This window comes from Nerophis lumbriciformis, linkage group LG10, assembly GCF_033978685.3.
Source record: "Nerophis lumbriciformis linkage group LG10, RoL_Nlum_v2.1, whole genome shotgun sequence".
Lineage (NCBI taxonomy): Eukaryota > Metazoa > Chordata > Actinopteri > Syngnathiformes > Syngnathidae > Nerophis > Nerophis lumbriciformis.
Genome location: NC_084557.2, coordinates 20,149,501 through 20,169,537, shown reverse-complemented (window position 1 = coordinate 20,169,537; position 20,037 = coordinate 20,149,501). Strand labels below are relative to the sequence as shown.

The 20,037-nt window shown below is 38.9% G+C and overlaps 1 protein-coding gene across 6 annotated transcripts in view; it reads left to right on the top strand.

The window, feature by feature from the left end:
- Positions 1–20,037, top strand: part of btbd11b (BTB (POZ) domain containing 11b) — a 236,174-nt gene extending 216,137 nt beyond the window's left edge. For 5 of the 6 annotated variants that reach the window (XM_061970086.1, XM_061970087.2, XM_061970082.1 and 2 more), the window contains 10 exons: positions 2,197–2,290; positions 2,411–2,546; positions 6,075–6,295; positions 6,393–6,571; positions 10,277–10,382; positions 10,614–10,716; positions 13,891–13,972; positions 16,313–16,381; positions 19,129–19,242; positions 19,312–20,037. In XM_061970086.1, coding sequence (XP_061826070.1) covers positions 2,197–2,290; positions 2,411–2,546; positions 6,075–6,295; positions 6,393–6,571; positions 10,277–10,382; positions 10,614–10,716; positions 13,891–13,972; positions 16,313–16,381; positions 19,129–19,242; positions 19,312–19,521 — 1,314 coding nt within the window. In that variant the 3' untranslated portion in view covers positions 19,522–20,037. The remainder of the gene's footprint in view (positions 1–2,196; positions 2,291–2,410; positions 2,547–6,074; positions 6,296–6,392; positions 6,572–10,276; positions 10,383–10,613; positions 10,717–13,890; positions 13,973–16,312; positions 16,382–19,128; positions 19,243–19,311) is intronic. The other variant, XM_061970084.1, reaches the window with a different exon arrangement.

Here is a 20,037-nt window from a genome sequence, read left to right as displayed (position 1 = left end):
AGGAACTAACTTTTAAAACTAGGGACATTTCTCGAAATCTAATTTTAAGTCTTTGCAAGTGGCAAATCATTTGCAATTGCCTCTGTATCGTACATACACTGTAAACCCGAATAATTCAGCAGAATTTAAAAAAAGTGAGGCAATCAGTTGCCACATATTTTTTGAGTTCATAAACTCAAATATTTGAGTATGTCAGATCGTAAATATTTTGAGTTTATGTTAAATGTACTTTTAAATTATAATTGAATTAAACATACCAATTAAGCCAACTCAAACATGTTCCTCCTCATGTCTGCTGCCTGAAGAGGAAGTGCACAAAAATGCTACAAAATAAAAGCACTTCCTCTGTGTGTGTGTGTGTGTGCGCGCGCGCATGTGCATGTAATAATTTATATATATACATACACACACAGAGTATGATAACAATACAAATCTATAATGCGATTGATTCATTCTTAATGTATTCTTGATTCGATTTAATTATTTGTTCTTTCAAAATAAGACAAAATTATGTTTAATCCACTGAGTTTTTAGTAACTGTGAGTTAATAATTTTAAGTAGCAGTTACATAATCTGATGTCCTCTTTTCTCGTTACTTTTTGCCCTTTGGCTTGATTTGTCCATTTTTTTTTAATTTTTTTTTTATTTTGTATTTTTTACAATGTGCCACAAGTCCATAAAAAAGTGTGTTCGACCAAGAAGTGATGGAATTGATAAAGGTTGGGTTTAGAGATGTCCGATAATATCGGCCTGCCCACATTATCGGCCGATAAACGCGTTAAAATGTAATATCGGAAATCTTTTTTTTTTTATTATCAGTATCGGTTTTTTATTTGTTTGTTTGTTTTTTGTTTTTTTTAATTAAATCAACATAAAAAACACAAGATACACTTACAATTAGTGCACCAACCCAAAAAACCTCCCTCCCCCATTTACACTCATTCACACTCATTCACACAAAAGAGTTGCTTCTTTCTGTTATTAATATTCTGGTTCCTACATTATATGTCAATATATATCAAGACAGTCTGCACGGGATGCAGTCCGTAAGCACACATACTAACCTTTAACAGTTAATTTTACTAATTTTCATTAATTACTAGTTTCTATGTAACTGTTTTTATATTGTTTACTTTCTTTTTTATTCAAGAAAATGTTTATTAATTTTTTTTAAAAGTACCTTATCTTCACCATACTTGGTTGTCCAAATTAGGCATAATAATGTGTTAATTCCACGACTGTATATATCGGTTGATATCGGTATCGATAATTAAAGAGTTGGACAATATCGGAATATCGGCAAAAAGCCATTATCGGACATCCCTAGTTGGGTTGCTTCTGGAGGTTTTCTGTACGCCTTACACAGCGGTGGTCTTGTGGATGCGGATCTATGCTTGCACCGTGAAAACTTCCGCCTCAGACACGATACGTTACTTTTAAATCATACCTCTAGTCGAGAAATATAGCAAAAAAGGGGCAAAATAGACGACGTCTTCTTCTCTAGCAAAGCAGGTGCGTATGAGCTGTGTTGTGCAGCGGAATTACAAGGAATGCTGCCACGCTTCCATTATAATTTATTGACTAGCGAGGGCAAACAGAAAGCGCCAAATCGGAATTTGTGACGGGGAAAATTTCATTAATGGCCACAAACAAATGAATACATGAGAACCACTGATGTGTGTGTGGGGGGGAGCACACCAGCTAGAAATAATCGATTTAATGGTCGTAACAATTAAATAATCGGTTCTTTTAAATCGATTAATTGGGCAGCTCTAATTATAGCGTAGAGATACCATGCTGTAATATAACTTATAGAACTGAGAAGTAAACATTAATGTACTCTGTGATTTGTGCGTGGTTATTTGTCAAGTTATCTGTATTCTCCTTCTCTGCAAGAAAATGATAAAAAATGATCCCACTTCACATACATATTTTATCACGGACACTGGCAGTTATTATTTTTAATGAATGTGGAGAGCTGGGTAGAGCTCTTCAGGCTTTACTTGGCTGACTTTCCAGTTTGTGTGCTTAGCTAAAGATAGTGAGTGGCAGCTGGCTGCAGCTCCACAATTAATTCCAAGGCAGCCTGTATCCTAAATGAACAATCAAACATTCATTAACTCGGTCTTAGGTGAGAGAGAAGCTCAAAGTCAACACACTTAAGTCTTCTACTGTGTCCCTACCTGAACCCTGTAGCTGCTGCTGGATGCCAAAGCCACAGTGGAGGGATCCCTGCAAGACGGCATGGAGAACTACACCGAGACGCCGCTGCAGCTGGCTGCTGCTGCAGGTACGCACGAGCGTGTCGGCTTCTAACCAGCTCCATCTTCAGCCGAGTCTTAGAGAGCGTTATTTTGTGGTTTCTATTTATATTGCATCGTGCGCCTGCTTAATTGCTTTTCATGCGCAGGTAACTTTGAGCTGGTGAGCCTGCTGCTGCAGCGGGGGGCCGACCCCATGGTGGGGACCATGTACCGCAATGGCATTTCTACAGCCCCGCAGGGAGACATGAACTCTTATAGCCTGGCAGCTGCACACGGCCACAGGTGATGCACATTTTCACTTTATTACTGTAGATGGTAAACATCTACATTCCATACTCTAAAGTGGGGGGAAAAAACACACACACACCTTGCTCATTCTTTGTCTGCGCGATATAATTGCATACACTCCATAAACTGGAGCTCAGCAGTATACAGGACAATAAAATTGACACCTTGTGTGGGTCATTAGGTGGTTAAAATTCTGTGACGGAAGTTCTGTTGTTTTTCGTACATCTTGTTTTTATACAGAACCTGCTCACAGAATATATAGGCTGAGGCCATTTTATATGTGTACAGTATTTGGACAAAAGTTATTGGACACAAATCCATAAATCAGTGGGTTGGCTCAATCCGCGAATCATTCGTTCATTTATGTTACGGTTCGTACGAGGGAAGAAGACTGCACAGGCAGCGGGGTACGTCGTTTAACTCTGTTTATTCATATATATATATGTAATATATACATAAATAATAAATAAAGTGTGTTAATAATCCAAACCATGTGTGTAGTGTACGACTTTGAATGGGATTGTGCTGAAAATTTTAATTTCCCCTCGGGGATTAATAAAGTATTTCTGATTCTGATTCTGATTCTGATTATGTGTGGAAAATTAACTGTAGTATGTTACCAGAAGTGTTGAGCGAGAAGCGGAAGTCCAAGAGGGGCAAGGCTGGCTCGGAGGTCCGTGAGAACAGGCAGGAAGTCGGGGGCAATAGCGAGGCGTCAAAGTCCGTGTCCAGGCGGGAGGTTGAGATCCAAAGGGGGCAGCCAGAGAACCAGAAGGGAACACAGGGAGACGAGACACAGCTCGTAATGCAGGAACGGAGGGAGGCTGCTGGATCGACAAGGAAACATGAGACAAACGAACACGACGGGAAAGGAACACAAAAAGAGAGTATAGAGCTTGAATTACGGCTTACTGTACGGGAACCGATTGCTACGTTCTGGCCCAGGATAGCCGGTTGTGCTGGCTTAAAAAAGGCAGGTCTTCTCATCAGCAACATGTGCGTTGATTGCTGATGATTGAATGCAGCCGCTTGCTGCAGCCGGAGTAGCGCGCGCCTGGCGCGCTCTTGGAGCACAGATGAATGCGCACTGGTGTGCGCCCGGGTCTAGACAATTCTTTTTTCAATACCAAAACCAAAACTAAAACAACTACATTACAATATTTGTTTCCAGACCTAAAACAAACAACAACAAAAAAACAGAAAACAAATATTTGTTTTTCCATTTCCGATGTTGTGCACAGTTGAAAACGTTGACTTGGGCTTGCAGGTAAAAAACGTAAAAGAAGACAGGAGCGCCTCCGTATGAAACAAGACTTTATCTTGTGCTGCCACTTCCTTATAGAGAAAATAAAATAAACATCTATTTAGTGCAGGGGTGCCCACACTTTCTGCAGGCAAGGTACTTTTCAATTGATCAAGTCAAAGGGATATACCTCATTCATATATATAATTTATATGTATTTATTTATGAAAGAGACGTTTTTTGTTAACAAGTTAAAGGTGTTTAATGATATTACAAGCGTGTTTAACAAATATACATTACTTTATTTTCTGATTCTGATGACTTGCATTGATTGGAATTAGAGAGTAGTGCTAATAACGTCCGCATTTTCAAATGGAGGAGAAAAAAAGTCCACCTTTCTGTCCAATACCACATGAAAGTGGTTGGTTTTTGGCATCTTGTTTGTCCAGCTTCCATACTCGTTTTTATACATTTTACAAGAAATACATTGACGACAAACTCCGTAGCTTCCAGCTTTCTGAGACTCTTATTTTATTAGCGCAGGCAGGATGTAGCAGCACTTTTACTTTGAAGGTAGGAACTGTGCAGTCGGTCTTTAGAGTTTTGACGGCAGGTACAACGCGAGAGTCTGTTGAAATAAAAAGTGTTTCTCGCCTTCATGTCGGTCATTTTTTCTTAAAAATTAGTTGGCAGCAGCCAGCGTCATCACACAATGTCAATCAAGTGATGAAAGTGACGTCTTGGTGAAGATTGATTGCAGATTTTTAGGTCTATTTTTGTAATGCCTGGCTGGCGATCGACTGACACACCGTCCGCGATCGACCGGTAGCTCGCGATCGACGTAATGGGCACCCCTGATTTAGTGGTTCCAGAGTTTTTATTTTTCCCTTTTCAGATAGTTATCCACATGTGTCACTGCCTCCTCAGTGATTCTAAATGCACTAATTATATTCTGTGACAAACAAGGCTTTTTACTATCTGCTGTCATCTAGTGGAAGATTATTTACCTGCATTCAAAGGCACAATCAGTCAACAAACGTATTATTTTGCGGTAACAGAGCGTTTTTTTTGGTATCACACTATTTTTTCGTTGTTAATATGCCCTTTTCAATTATGCACAAAATCGTAAATAGAAAATTGATTCTGTTATAAGTAGAGATGTCCGATAATTGCGTTAAATTGTAATATCGGAAATTATCGGTATAGGTTTTTTTATTATCGGTATCGGTTTTTTTTGTGTGTTTTTTTTTTAATTATTAAATCAACATAAAAAATACAAGATACACTTACAATTAGTGCACCAACCCAAAAAAACTCCCTCCCCCATTCACACTCATTCCCACAAAAGGGTTGTTTCTTTCTGTTATTTATATTCTGGTTCCTACATTATATATCAATATATATCAATACAGTCTGCAAGGGATACAGTCCGTAAGCACACATGATTGTGCGTGCTGCTGGTCCACTAATAGTACTAACTTTTAACAGTTAATTTTACTAATTTTCATTAATTACTAGTTTCTATGTAACTGTTTTTATATTGTTTTACTTTCTTTTTTATTCAAGAAAATGTTTTTAATTTATTTATCTTATTTTATGAATTTTTTTAAAAAGTACCTTATCTTCACCATACCTGGTTGTCCAAATTAGGCATAATAATGTGTTAATTCCACGACTGCATATATCGGTTGATATCGGTATCGGTAATTAAAGAGTTGGACAATATCGGAATATCGGATATCGGCAAAAAGCCATTATCGGACATCCCTAGTTATAAGTGTTATACAGCGCACACATGAAACACTCGTAAGTCAAAAACTTGATGATTTGTTGTTCAAAATGTTTAAAAACTTGAGATAATGTTAAAAGTTAAGTTAAAGTACCAATGATTGTCACACACACACTAAGTGTGGTGAAATGTGTACTCTGCATTTGACCCATCTCCTTGTTCACCCCCTGGGAGGTGAGGGGAGCAGTGAGCAGCAGAGAGCGCCGTGCTCGGGAACCATTTGGTGATTTAACCCCCAATTGCAACCTTTATGGCTGAGTGCCAAGCAGGGAGGTAATGGGTCCCATTTTTATAGTCTTTGGTATGACTCGGCCGGGGTTTGATTGGACACTCTAACCACAAGGCCACTGAGCTGGTCTAATGCTTCAGATTTCTTATAACAATAAACAAAATAGTCGTTTAGTCGTTATTTTTGTGTCATGGCCAATGATGCAAATTAGATAATGACTTCTAACAAACAACATGGAAATTCATCTCAATCTCTTTCCAGAAATGTATTTCGTAAGCTGCTGTCTCACACCGAAAAGGGAAAAGGAGACGTTTTATCCCTAGAAGAGATTCTGGCAGAAGGCTCAGAGCTGGAAGGGAAAAGCTTGTCTGAGACGGACCTGATCAGAACAGGGAAAGCCAAACTGAAAGCTCTCAAAGAAGCCATGTATCACAGTTCCGAACACGGCCATGTTGACATCACCATAGACATACGAAGCCTTGGTTAGTTCATGCAACATTTCATAATAATTTATTTTGTCTATGTCAGAAATGTATTTTCCATGTCTTGCGCGTTGTTACATCTGTCCTTTGATCTAAGGGGTGCCATGGACACTGCACACTTGGATGGAGTCCCTGCGTACGTGTTTCTACCAGCACCGCCGACCGCTGATCCAGGGTATTCTCAAAGAATTCAGCTGCATTGAAGAGGAAGAGTACACGGAAGAGCTCATCACGCACGGCCTGCCCCTTATGTTCCAGATCCTCAGAGCCAGCAAGGTACACAGTGTCATGCTCTCATCTCTGTAGTTTTTGTTTTGTTTTGTTTTAGCATTTTCTTTTTGACTTTTTTTGTTTGCATATCTTTTCACAAGGGTATCAGTGAACCTTAATTAATGACTACTGTAATTGCTGCTATCTCACTCAAATTCCCAGCAGGCACAAGACATGAAAACAACGTTGAGAACTTGTTGAATTAGGTCCTGACGTTGAGCAACTCAAACCTAACGTTGGAACAACATGCTTTTTGACGACGTTTAATCAATGTTGAATTTTGGCCATTTTCCAACCTATATTTTACAACACCGATACAACGCTGAAACAACCATTGAAATGACCATTGAAATTTGGTCATTTCCCAACCAACGGCGTGGATATAATGTTGGACATCAACGTTGTCTCAATTTACAAATACAACTATTTTGCAACGTTGTTTCAAAGTCAGTTTTAAAGGACATGTACAGTACAGGCCAACAGTTTGGACACACCTTCTCATCTCAATGGGTTTTCTTTATTTTCAAAACTATGAATTAACACATGTGGAGTTATGTACTTTTTTTATGGACTTGTGGCACATTGTAGAAAGAAAAAGAAAAAAACTATTTAAAAAATGGACAAATTAAGCCAAAGGGCAAAAAGTAACGAGAAAAGAGGACATTTTGATCAACATATTGAAGAAAAACATAAAGATTTGTCTTTAAATATACAGTACAGGCCAAAAGTTTGGACACACCTTCTCATCTCAATGGGTTTTCTTTATTTTCATGACTATTTACATTGTAGATTGTCACTGAAAGCATCAAAACTATGACACCAGTGAAGTGAAAACCCTTTCAGCTGACGACCTATTTAAGCTCATCGAGAGAATGCCAAGAGTGTGCAAAACAGTAATCAGAGCAAAGGGTGGCTATTTTGAAGAAACTAGAATATAAAACATGTTTTCAGTTATTTCACCTTAATTTTTGTTAAGTACATAACTCCACATGTGTTCATTCATAGTTTCGATGCCTTCAGTGACAATCTAAAATGTAAATAGTCATGAAAATAAAGAAAACCCATCAAATGAGAAGCTGTGTCCAAAAGTTTGGCCTATATTGTATATAATCAACGTTCTATCAATGTCTTGTACCTGCTGGGTTATGACCTCTCTAGTATTTAAAAGAGTTATAATGGGGAACATATTGAATTAATACATACATTATGTTTACACTCATCCTAATAGGGACTATTTATTTTAAATTATTTGAAACTCAAAAGCTCCACTCAGGATGTAAGTGATAAGTATTGATTTATTGTGTGCAAGATGGTGGCTGTTATTAATTACAGTAGTAGCTCAACTTACGAGCTTAATTGGTTCTGTGACGGAGTTCTTAACTCAAAAAGTCTTGTACCTCAAATAACTGTCTCCCATTCAAATTAATGAAATACTATTTACCCGGTGCTTGGCCCCCAAAACTGCACAATTTCAACATGTAACATGCCTTTTAAAAAGACAAACAAACTTTCAGGTAAGAAATATTGTATAAAAACAATACAATAGAAAGTAATACAAACAACTGCAGTAGTTTTATGAAATAATGTATTCATTTGGAGAGTGGACTTCTACAGTAACTCCTTCCAGCTACTTCTAGGTCAAATTCAAATGCAAAAAATTCAGTTGCATTAATTTAGTGTCAGAAAAAGGCTTTTGTAATAAAAACACAAATTAACCTCTATAGTGACATCACTATCGATCTTTTTCCTTCAACTCTGCTGGTGGCGCCAACCCGGGAACATTGACAAAATAACAATTGGCTCTTTTCGCTTCACCAACACGGGAGCATTAAAAAATAATCGTCTGTGTAGCCCACTTACACCCATGTAAAAATACGGAACAAAGCACATCTCTTGACAGCTCAATACAGAATACGTCCTTTTTTTTTCTAGATACGGGACGGCAAATCACAAAATCCCTTAACTTTAACATCCACTTCACCTTGTCAGTGGATCCTTTAGGCGTGCAGCGGAAAGGAAGGGGGGGGAGGAAGCCGTTTATTTAAGTCGAGATTTTAGTACAATGGGGGGGTTTAAAAATTCGGGGTTCAACTGTACGTAGGTTATCATTAATAACTTGTCATCGCATTAACTGAATGACACATTGGAAATACATAAATGTAGACGCAGATGAGTGAGCAACTTTTGAATTATTTTGAGTCTGTGTACTTGATTTATATTATTTATTATATAATGTGTTTGGGTGTCACTAAAAACTTGCGAGAGGAGGAATCGCATGAATTAAAACACATATTAAGCTCACAAATGTAGTCGCAGGTAAGCAAGTATGCTGTGTGTTGACCTTTGGTCTATTTTGAGTCTGTGCAGTTTTTCAAAGTCAATCAATCAAAGTTAATTTACAGTTGTGGTCAAAAGTTTACATACACTTGTAAAGAACATAATGTCATGGCTGTCTCGAGTTTCCAATAATTTCTACAACTCTGATTTTTTTGTGATAGAGTGATTGGAGCACATACTTGTTTGTCACAAAAAACATTCATGAAGTTTGGTTCTTTTATGAATTTATTATGGGTCTACTGAAAATGTGACCAAATCTGCTGGGTCAAAAGTATACATACAGCAATGTTAATATTTGGTTACATGTCCCTTGGCAAGTTTCACTGCAATAAGGCGCTTTTGGTAGCCATCCACAAGCTTCTGGTAGAATTTTTGACCACTCCTCTTGACAAAATTGGTGCAGTTCAGCTAAATTTGTTGGTTTTCTGACATGGACTTGTTTCTTTAGCATTGTCCACACGTTTAAGGCAGGACTTTGGAAGGCCATTCTTAAACCTTAATTCGAGCCTGATTTAGCCATTCCTTTACCACTTTTGACGTGTGTTTAGGGTCATTGTCCTGTTGGAACACCCAACTGTGCCCAAGACCCAACCTCCGGGCTGATGATTATAGGTTGTCCTGAAGAATCATTTTTTATTGTCCCATTTACTCTCTGTAAATCACCAGTTCCATTGGCAGCAAAACAGTACCACAGCATAATACTACCACCACCATGCTTGACGGTAGGTATGGTGTTCCTGGGATTAAAGGCCTCCCCTTTTGTCCTCCAAACATATTGCTGGGTATTGTGGTCAAAAAGCTAAATTTTTGTTTCATCCGACATCACATGGGCAAAGATAAGACCTTCTGGAGGAAAGTTCTGTGGTCATCGCATTGCAGTCATTCTATGACTCGGCTAAATGGTGCACGTGCCCCGTACTGACCCGCGTCCCGTGCCAGGGGAGAGGAAGTGCACCGTGCATGGCCCGCGAGTCGCTAGCCCATCTCGATGGTTATGTCGTCGGATGTCGATTTCCTCCATCTATTCTCCACAGTATAGACACCTATTTATTCCTGCTGGATGTTACTAGCTTTTTTTCTGGTGTCAAGCTTCATTAAGAGCAAACAGTCTGACTGCACACGGGGGGGCGGTCTTGTAGCAAATTACACTGCTCCTTCGTTCCCCTTCTGCTTTGGCAACACACACGCACACACACACACACACAGGCGAGATGGGAATAACTGTAGGAGCATCCTTGTCTTGTCCTTTTTCTTTTTCACAGTTGTACTTCCTGCTCATCTCTTAGGAGCCATTGGTGTAAAACGGATCTGATGCACCTTTTGTACGTGTGAAATGAAACGTTCAATGTGTGCCACTTTGTGTGTTTTGGTCAGAACGAAGTGATCAGCCAGCAGCTGTCGGCTATTTTCACCCAGTGTTACGGGCCCTATCCCGTCCCCAAACTGGCAGAGATCAAGCGCAAGCAGTCGTCGCGCCTCGGTGAGAGTCTGTCACTGTGTGGTTAGAGAGATGCTGTTTTATGCCCAGCATCAGCATGCAATAAAAAGCCAGCTGTGTGATATCAGATCCCAAATGTATAGTTTACTGTTATGAGCGTGTAACGGACAGAAAAGGGACAGAGCGCCCTCTAGTGCTCGGCGGTTGGAAGTAAGACATGAATTACTTTGGAGCTTTTTCACTTAGAAATAAAACCGGGTTTGTATCTTATAGATCCTCACTTTCTCAACAATAAGGAGATGTCAGATGTGACTTTTTTGGTGGAGGGGAAACCTTTTTACGCCCATAAAGTCCTGCTCTTCACAGCCTCCAACAGGTACATTTCACCAGGAACTAACAGTATGTTGTATTTTATGACTGATTGCACGTTTAAATGATGACAATGTGTTGTATAGCGCTTTTCAGGCTGCTTAAAATTTGTTTTAGGTGATTTACTTCCCAACTATGGCTGCCCTTTCCTCCTAGTGTACAAACCCCGTTTCCATATGAGTTGGGAACTTGTGTTAGATGTAAATATAAATGGGAGTACAATGATTTGCAAATCCTTTTCAACCCATATTCAATTGAATGCACTACAAAGACAACATATTTGATGTTCAAATAATTGCAAATAATAATTAACTTAGAATTTCATGGCTGCAACACGTGCCAAAGTAGTTGGGAAAGGGCATGTTCACCACTGTGTTACATCACTTTTTCTTTTAACAACACTCAATAAACGATTGGGAACTGAGGAAACTAATTGTTGAAGCGTTGAAAGTGGAATTCTTTCCCATTCTTGTTTTATGTAGAGCTTCAGTCGTTCAACAGTCCGGGGTCTCCGCTGTCGTATTTTACGCTTCATAATGCGCCACACATTTTCGACGGGAGACAGGTCTGGACTGTAGGCGGGCCAGGAAAGTACCCGCACTCTTTTATTACGAAGCCACGCTGTTGCAACACATGCTGAATGTGGCTTGGCATTGTCTTGCTGAAATAAGCAGGGGCGTTCATGAAAAAGACGGCGCTTAGATGGCAGCATATGTTGTTTCAAAACCTGTATGTACCTTTCAGTATTAATGGTGCCTTCACAGATGTGTAAGTTACCTATGCCTTGGGCACTAATGCACCCCCATACCATCACAGATGCTGGCTTTTGAACTTTGCGTCGATAACTTGGTCCGGATGACACGATGACGAATATTTCCAAAAACAATTTGAAATGTGGACTCGTCAAACCACAGAACACTTTTTCACTTTGCATCAGTCCATCTTAGATGATCTCGGGCCCAGAGAAGCCGGCGGCGTTTCTGGATGTTGTTGATAAATGGCTTTCGCTTTGCATAGTAGAGCTTTAACTTGCACTTACAGATGTAGCAACAAACTGTATTTAGTGACAGTGGTTTTCTGAAGTGTTCCTGAGCTCATGTGGTGATATCTTTTAGAGATTGATGTCGGTTTTTGATACAGTGCCGTCTGAGGGATCGAAGGTCACGGTCATTCAATGTTGGTTTCCGGCCATGCCGCTTACGTGAAGTGATTTCTCCAGATTCTCCAAACCTTTTGATGATATTATGGACCGTAGATGTTGTAATCTCTAAATTTCTTGCAATTGCACTTTGAGAAATGTTGTTCTTAAACTGTTTGACTATTTGCTCACGAAGTTGTGGACAAAGGGGTGTACCTCGCCCCATCCTTTCTTGTGAAAGACTGAGCATTTTATGGGAAGCTGTTTTTATACCCAATCATGGCACCCACCTGTTCCCAATTAGCCTGCACACCTGTGAGATGTTCCAAATAAGTGTTTGATGAGTAGTCCTCAACTTTATCAGTATTTATTGCCACCTATCCCAACTTCTTTGTCACGTGTTGCTGGCATCAAATTCTAAAGTTAAGGATTATTTGCAAAAAAAAACGTTTATCAGTTTGAACATCAAATATGTTGTCTTTGTAGCATATTCAACTGAATATGGGTTGAAAATGATTTGCAAATCATTGTATTCCGTTTATATTTACATCTAACACAATTTCTCAACTCATATGGAAACGGGGTTTGTATACAGCTCAGTGGCCTTGTGGCGGTATAGCTCGGTTGGCAGAGCGGCCGTGCCAGCAACTTCAGGGTTGCAGGTTCCATCCCCGCTTCCGCCATCCTAGTCACTGCCGTTGTGTCCCTGGGCAAGACACTTTACCCACTTGCTCCCAGTGCCACCCACACTGGTTTAAATGTAACTTAGATATTGGGTTTCACAATGTAAAGCGCTTTGAGTCACTTGAGAAAAGCGCTATATAAATGTAATTAACTTCACTTCACTTCACTTGTGGTTAGAGCGTCCGCCCCGAGACTGCCCATAGTCATACCAAAGACTACAATAAAATGGGACCCATTGCCTCTCTCCTCAACATCAAGGGTTGGAATTGGGTAGTTAAATCACCATAATGATTCCCGATCCCCTCACCTCCCAGGGGGTGAATATGGGGATGGGTCAAATGCAGAAGACACATTTCACCACACCTAGTGTGTGTGTGTCGTTTGGGACTTTAACTTTAGTGTACATACTATAACTTAAAAATAAAGACAACTTCAGATGGTTTTCTTTGTTTAAAAATAGAACAAGCACATTCTGAAAGTGTACAAATCATAATGTTGTTGTTGTTTTTTTACACTTACATGTTGCGGTCAATAGTATTCTGTATTTATGTGTTGTTATTTATACTTTCTGAATAAATTATGTGATCAGTCAACTCATTGGTGTTAATTTTTAATCTATCAAGATAAAATGTAATTCAAATGTCAAGATTAAATTACAGGATGTTATTTATGTAGTTTGATAATTTTCCTCGAACATCATGTGGTTTATTTTGTACATACAGTATGTAGCATCATCTACAAAGATACAAAGAATTGCTATTGCGACATCTAGTGGACACCTACAGAACAGCTGTTTCTTTTATTTAAAAAATTCAGGTGAATTTTTATACGTAGAAAAATCTACTCCCAAGTGGGCCGGACTGGTAAAATCACGGCACGATGACTTAAAAATAAAGAAAACTTTAGATTGTTTTCTTTGTTTAGAAATAGAACAAGCACATTCTGAAATTGTACAAATCAGAATGTTGTTGTTTGTTTTTTTTAACACTTGTTGCGGTTAATAGTATTCTATCTTTATTTGTCGTTATTTATACTTTCTGAATAAATTATGTGATCAGTCAACTCATTGGTGTTAATTGTCAATCTATCAAGATAAAAAAATTATATCAAAATTAAATTACAGGATATTATTCATGTAGTTTGATCATTTTCCTCGAACATCATGTGGTTTATTTTGTACATATATAGCATCATCTACAAAGATACATAGAATTTAGAACAACAGTTTCTTTCAATTAAAAATTTCAGGTTCATTTTTATACTTGGCAAACTCATCCCGCGGGCCGGATAAAACCTGTTTGCGGGCCTGATACTGACCCCTGCACTAACCTCTTTCAATGTCTTTTTTTTTTTGTGAAGGTTCAAAACTCTTCTGGCAAACAGGCCTTGTGGTGAAAACACCTGCATTGAAATAAGCCATGTGAAATATCACATCTTTCAGGTAATGCAGCTTGAATGACAGTTAGGGGTGTAACCATTAGTTTTAACAATGATTTGATTCGATTCAGAATGTGTGGTTGCCAATACGATTCACTGATGATATATATATGTTGAGTTAAAAAAAGATCAGTTACTTTTTAAAAATTAACCAGTCTGCCTGTGAAATAAATAGTGGCTACTGGATGCTGCAGGTGAAATTTCCTATATTCCTGTTATTTCTTGTAAGGGAATTAGTTATAAATGAATTATGAATACAAACAAGCAAGTAAACAATTAATAATGGCCAATGCATTCACATCTTATTTGAATAAAATGTAACCAACATTATAGGTTGAATCAACAATAGGAAACCTTTTCTGCTCACATTTTCAATATTCAAGACATTTTCAATAAAAGTACAGTAACCAACAATTTAACAGTAAATGTACCTGCTAATTTTGCTGTTGTTTTTCAACATAAAAATTAGGGCTGTCTAACACTTTAAATATTTCATCGCAATTAGTCACAGTTTGTCCATAGTTAACTCAAAATTAATCGCAGATAAATATATTTTTTTGTCATTAATAAGTGCAAAATAGACAGATAATTTTCAAGTTTTTATAACCATGACTGGACAATTGCATTGATTCAATAAAGTGTTTTTTTTAACATTATGCTTTTTTAAACCGCTCTATACAAAAAAGGATGTAACACGCTTTTAAAGAGAACAAAAAATTACCTGCAGTGCAGTTGGTGTCTTCAGAATCAGAATCAGAATAGTTCTTTATTGCCATTGTTTGAGAACGGGTTCACAAACTAGGAATTTTTCTTGGTGCAATCGTGCAACATAAAACACATATAACACAGAATAGGTAATAAAATGAGCTGTAACTGAGCTATCAGATCTTGTTATTGTTCATGTGCCTGATGGCCGAGGGGAAATAACTGTTCAGGTGGCGCGAGGTGTGGGTCTGGATGGACCGTAGTCTCCTGCCTGAGCGGAGAGGGGAGAATAGTTTGTGACCAGGGTGAGATGAGTCAGCTGTGATCCGACCCACACGCCTCCTGGTCCTGGAGGAGAACAGGTCCTGGAGGGATGGCTTGGCAGATTTTGTATTTTGTTGGAATACAGAATTCATATTCCTGCTGTCGGAGCACTTGCATTCGGAGGAGGAGCTACACCGTGTTCAGATACCAGTTTCAGGCATTAAAACACAAAATATGGATTGATACGATTGGATTTGATTCGTCAAAGATGTTTGGTAAATTAAAATGTGATATTTCTACCTGAATATATGCTTCCGATATTCTATACATTACATGTTGTACAAGTTTATTTGTGCATTTCTGTTCGCTATTTTCAAGCTTGTGGCTCAACAGTAATTGAACACCATTGCATTTCCCCAAGCTACGGAATGAACCGAAGGTCAAAAAAGAAGTCAGAACGCATGCGCGTTAATTGCGCGTTAAAAAAATTATCGGCGTTAAAGGAATTTATTGTTAACGCGTTATTATCACATTAATTTTGACAGCCCTAATAAAAATAATGATAATAAATATCCAAAAATAAGGTGCAACCAAAATCCCTTGGTTGAATTAGCAGTAGATTTACCTTTGAAATTGAGTGCAACAAAACATTTTCAGATTATTTGAGCAGTGGTTTGATCTGCTACTACTCTCATTTGAATAAACACGGAACATCATTAAGACATAAGTTCTAGCGACACACGAACCAAATGGCCGAGGGTAAAATGAACAAAGTTGGAAACTAAGTGAAGCGTGACCTCTTTTTCAGTCATAAATAACTTTTTTTTTTTTAACTTTTTCAATAATATTAATATAATAGGAGTGTTTATTACACTATCTTTAACCTTCTGACTCAAGCTGGTGCGTCGCCGTAACTTCGTTCCGTTGCATTCTTTGTGGTTTAAAGTTAGGTTGTAGCTCTATATTATTTTGTTGTAACGTTTGCATTTGTTGTGACCTTTCTCGACCACCTTAGGTATTCGCCATTTTTGTTTTGATGATGCCACAAAGGGGCAGACAAACCTAATGTTTAACCTCCCTTTTATCGAAAGTGCTAAACTTAATATAAAGTTGGCCGTTCTTAAATCCAATGTTTTATTTTTTTTTAGTATTGATTACATCGATCCATTCCCTTTTAATACGGTCTTGGATCAATTCCAAAAGTTTGGAAGGCAAACTTGTCAAGCACATACCGATATACTTGAAATTTAGGGATATAAATTGATTTATTACTATATCGATCAATCGTTACATCCCTAAACACCATGTCGTACTGTACTGTGCTGTATTCTACGTATCCATGTGAAGCATTAAGCTGTGCCAATTTCCTTCTCAGCTGGTGATGCAGTATCTCTACTTCGGCGGAGCAGACGCATTGCACATTAGGAACCCTGATGTTATGGAGGTTAGTTTAATCTTCTGGTAAATTGTCTCTTTTAACAGTTTTGTCAAATCTCGCCTTCATCCTTGTAAATACAGCGTGTTTGCACAGAGGTGCTAACTTTCATGCACAGAAAAAAAACAGATTAGACTTTGCGAGAAAAGCCTTCACTGTTCCTGGAATGATGAGAAGAAAAAAGTATGGGCAAGGAAAGAAACACCTTATGACATGGCAATTAGTAAGAGTCACACTCATCCAAATACAACAAATGTGCCTCACCATGCAGATGGATAATAACACAATACATTCTGTTAAAAATAATGAAAAAAAATTAGAAGAAATTGAACATTCCCCAGTGGCTATGACATACTTGCCAACCTTGAGACCTCCGATTTCGGGAGGTGGGGGGCGTGGTCGGGGTGGGCGGGGGCGTGGTTGGGGGCGTGGCTAAGAGGGGAGGAGTATATTTACAGCTAGAATTCACCAAGTCAAGTATTTCATATATATATACAGTATATATATATATATATATATATATATATATATATATATATATATATATATATATATATATATACTGTATATATATATATATATATATATACATATATATATATATAGCTAGAATTCACTGAAAGTGAAGTATTTTCTTATATATATATATATATATATATATATATATATATATATATCAAGAGGGACAGAGACAGCGCACAGTGCATGTGGATCACATGTTACCATGGAGAGACTGGAATGTAATAGAGTGATCTATGTTTGTCTGTTGCCATCTCCTGGTGAATGTTGGCTATAGCGTACTGGGGTTACTTTTTGGTTGGCCAACGATTTACGTGGTGTTGCGCACCTGACGTCAAGTGTGTGAGTCTGTTCTGAAGTCTACAGTAAAGGAACGTACTTCATCCCCTCGCCTGTTTATTGCCTCCAACTCAATATATTACAACAACATTGCTCCATGCATGCGGACCTGGAGGGGGCGTGGCCTCCAGGTCCACCTGAATTTCGGGAGAAAATGTGTCCCGGGAGGTTTTCGGGAGAGGCGCTGAATTTCCGGAGTCTCCCGGAAAATCCGGGAGGGTTGGCAAGTATGGGCTATGACAATGGTAAGGCAATTGTATTTATACAGCACTATTTGTACACAAGGCAATTCAAAGTGTTTTACAGAAAATTAAAAGAAGGACAAATAATTCCAATTAAAATCAGAACATACAATCATCATAAAAACAATCATAATTTATTAAAAAAATCAATCAAATGCTGTAGATAAAATGGCTTTAGTTGTCATATGTGCAATTAAATAAGAGTGTTATCAGACTGGATTGCAGACTTTGCAAGCAGTAGAAAACGGATGGATGAAGGCCTGTCTCATATTCTCAGGAATATCATTCCAGACTTTAGAAGCGAAACACAGTTTTACCATGTTTGGTCTTGACTTTGGACACCAGCAGGAGACCACTCCTTGAGGTTCCCAGAGCTCGCGATGATTCATATGGTTCATGTCACAGATGTACTTTGGCATAAGACCATGAAAATACTTTTACACAAGGAGAGCTGTTTTAAAGTATATTTTCTGAGCAACAGAAAGCCAGTGCAGTGACCTGAGCACTGGACTAATGTGGTCTTATTTCCTGGTTCTAGTCAAGACTCGAGCAACAGCTTTCTGGATGTACTACATCTGCTTTACAGTTAGTTTAGAGCAGTGTTTTTCAACCTTTTTTGAGGCTAGGCACATTTTTCTCATTAAAAAATCCGGAGGCACACCACCAACAGAAAACGTTGAAAAATGAAACTCCACCAGGTCGTCGTGCCTTATTTTGAGTTTGTTGGTGTTTTCCTGTGTGTAGTGCTTTAGTTCTTGTCTTGCGCTGTTATTTTGGTGGCCCTTCCTGTTTTGTTGGTGTTTTCCTGTAGCAGTTTCATGTCTTCCTTTGAACGCTATTCCGCACACCTGGTTTGTGTTAGCAAGCAAGGCTATTTACATTGTTGCTATCCTTATTTGTGTGGAGATTGTTGATGGTCATGTCAAGAACGGACGTACTTTGTGGACGCTGTCAGTTTTTGCTGTCGTCCAGCATTCTGTTTCTGTTTACTTTGTAGCCAGTTCAGTTTTACGTTCGTTTCGCATAGCCATTGCCTGTCCCTTTCCCTTTTGTTAATTTTTGGTTTAAGCATTACATACCATTTTACCTGCACACTGCCTCCCGATGTGGTCTGCATATCGGGATCACAACAAACCATCCTCGTCTCACCCGACACATTCCAAATTTTACAAAGCAATTAACTACCCGCTGCCACCTACTGACGTGGAGTATTACGTGGTTACCCTGCCGAGTTTTACACAGCACAGACACTAAGCAAAGGCACATTATTTGCAGATTATAATTATTGATTTGCAAAAAAATATTTTTTGGACCAATTAGGTGAAGTTGCATAATTACCCACGGCACACCAGACAATATCTCACGGCACACTAGTGTGCCGCGACACAGTGGTTGAAAAACACTGGTTTAGAGAGCAGGCCATTACAGTAGTCCAACCTGCTGGGGTCAAAGTCATGGATTAGTCTTTCTAAGTGATTTAGACATCATTTATTCCTCTGATTTTGGCAACATGACCCCTTTAATGCGCCTTATGTATGAAAAAAGACCTGGCTCGACCCGCTCGTCGGAAGTGCGCGTTATAATCCGGTGCGCCCTATGGTCCGGAAAATACGGTATAAAACAATATGCATCTAATTGTAAGACTTGTTGTTGCAGCTTCTGTCTGCGTCCAAGTTCTTCCAGCTGGAGGCCTTGCAGAGGCATTGTGAGATCATCTGCTCAAAGAACATCAACACGGAGACGTGCGTGGAGATCTACAACCACACCAAGGTGAAAACAAGACAACTGGTTTCTTTTCCCATTGCCTATCAGCTCATCGGTCTTACTGTCTTCACACAGTTTCTGGACGCACCCGACTTGGCGTCCTACATCGAGGGCTACTTCTTGAAGAACATGGTCTTGCTCATAGAGGTGGAGCCTTTCAAACAGCTGCTGTACAACGTACCTCCAGATAGTCCCAGCTGTGACATCCTGCAGAACCTGGAGAAAACTCTGGCTGTCCGCATCCAGTCCATCCACCTGTCGTCCTCCAAGGGATCCATCGTCTAAACCCCTGACCCAGGGTGTGGAAGATCTTTGCAATAAAAGAACAGTCCATGTTGGAGGCTGTCGTCTATATCAGACAGCTGTAATCCTCCTCATGTCATGGCTAACATACTGCGTTTCATACACGTTATCAAACATTTAGCAGGCTTTTTATAAGCAGATTCTCAACAAGCTGCAAGAGGAGTTGTCGCTGTCTAATGTTGTGATTCCTCATCATTGACTCTTTAAAGCCAAATAACACGGCGAGTGGCGTCCATCGTGTTTTATGTGGAGTTTCCACACTGCTGTGTAAATATTGTTGATAAAAAAAAAAAAAATCTATCAATGTATGTCACTTGTAAATATCAACAGATGTTTTTTTTTTTCTCACGTGTCTTACTGTTGCTGTAAACGTTGTCAGTGTTGCATGTCAAAGGGAAAGCGTGTTGGAGCATTTTATTAAGCAGCTGCTTTTGCTTTGTCTAAGAGTGCAAATTGATCTGTCATCGGCATGGCTCACTAAACGTCTAACACTCTCAA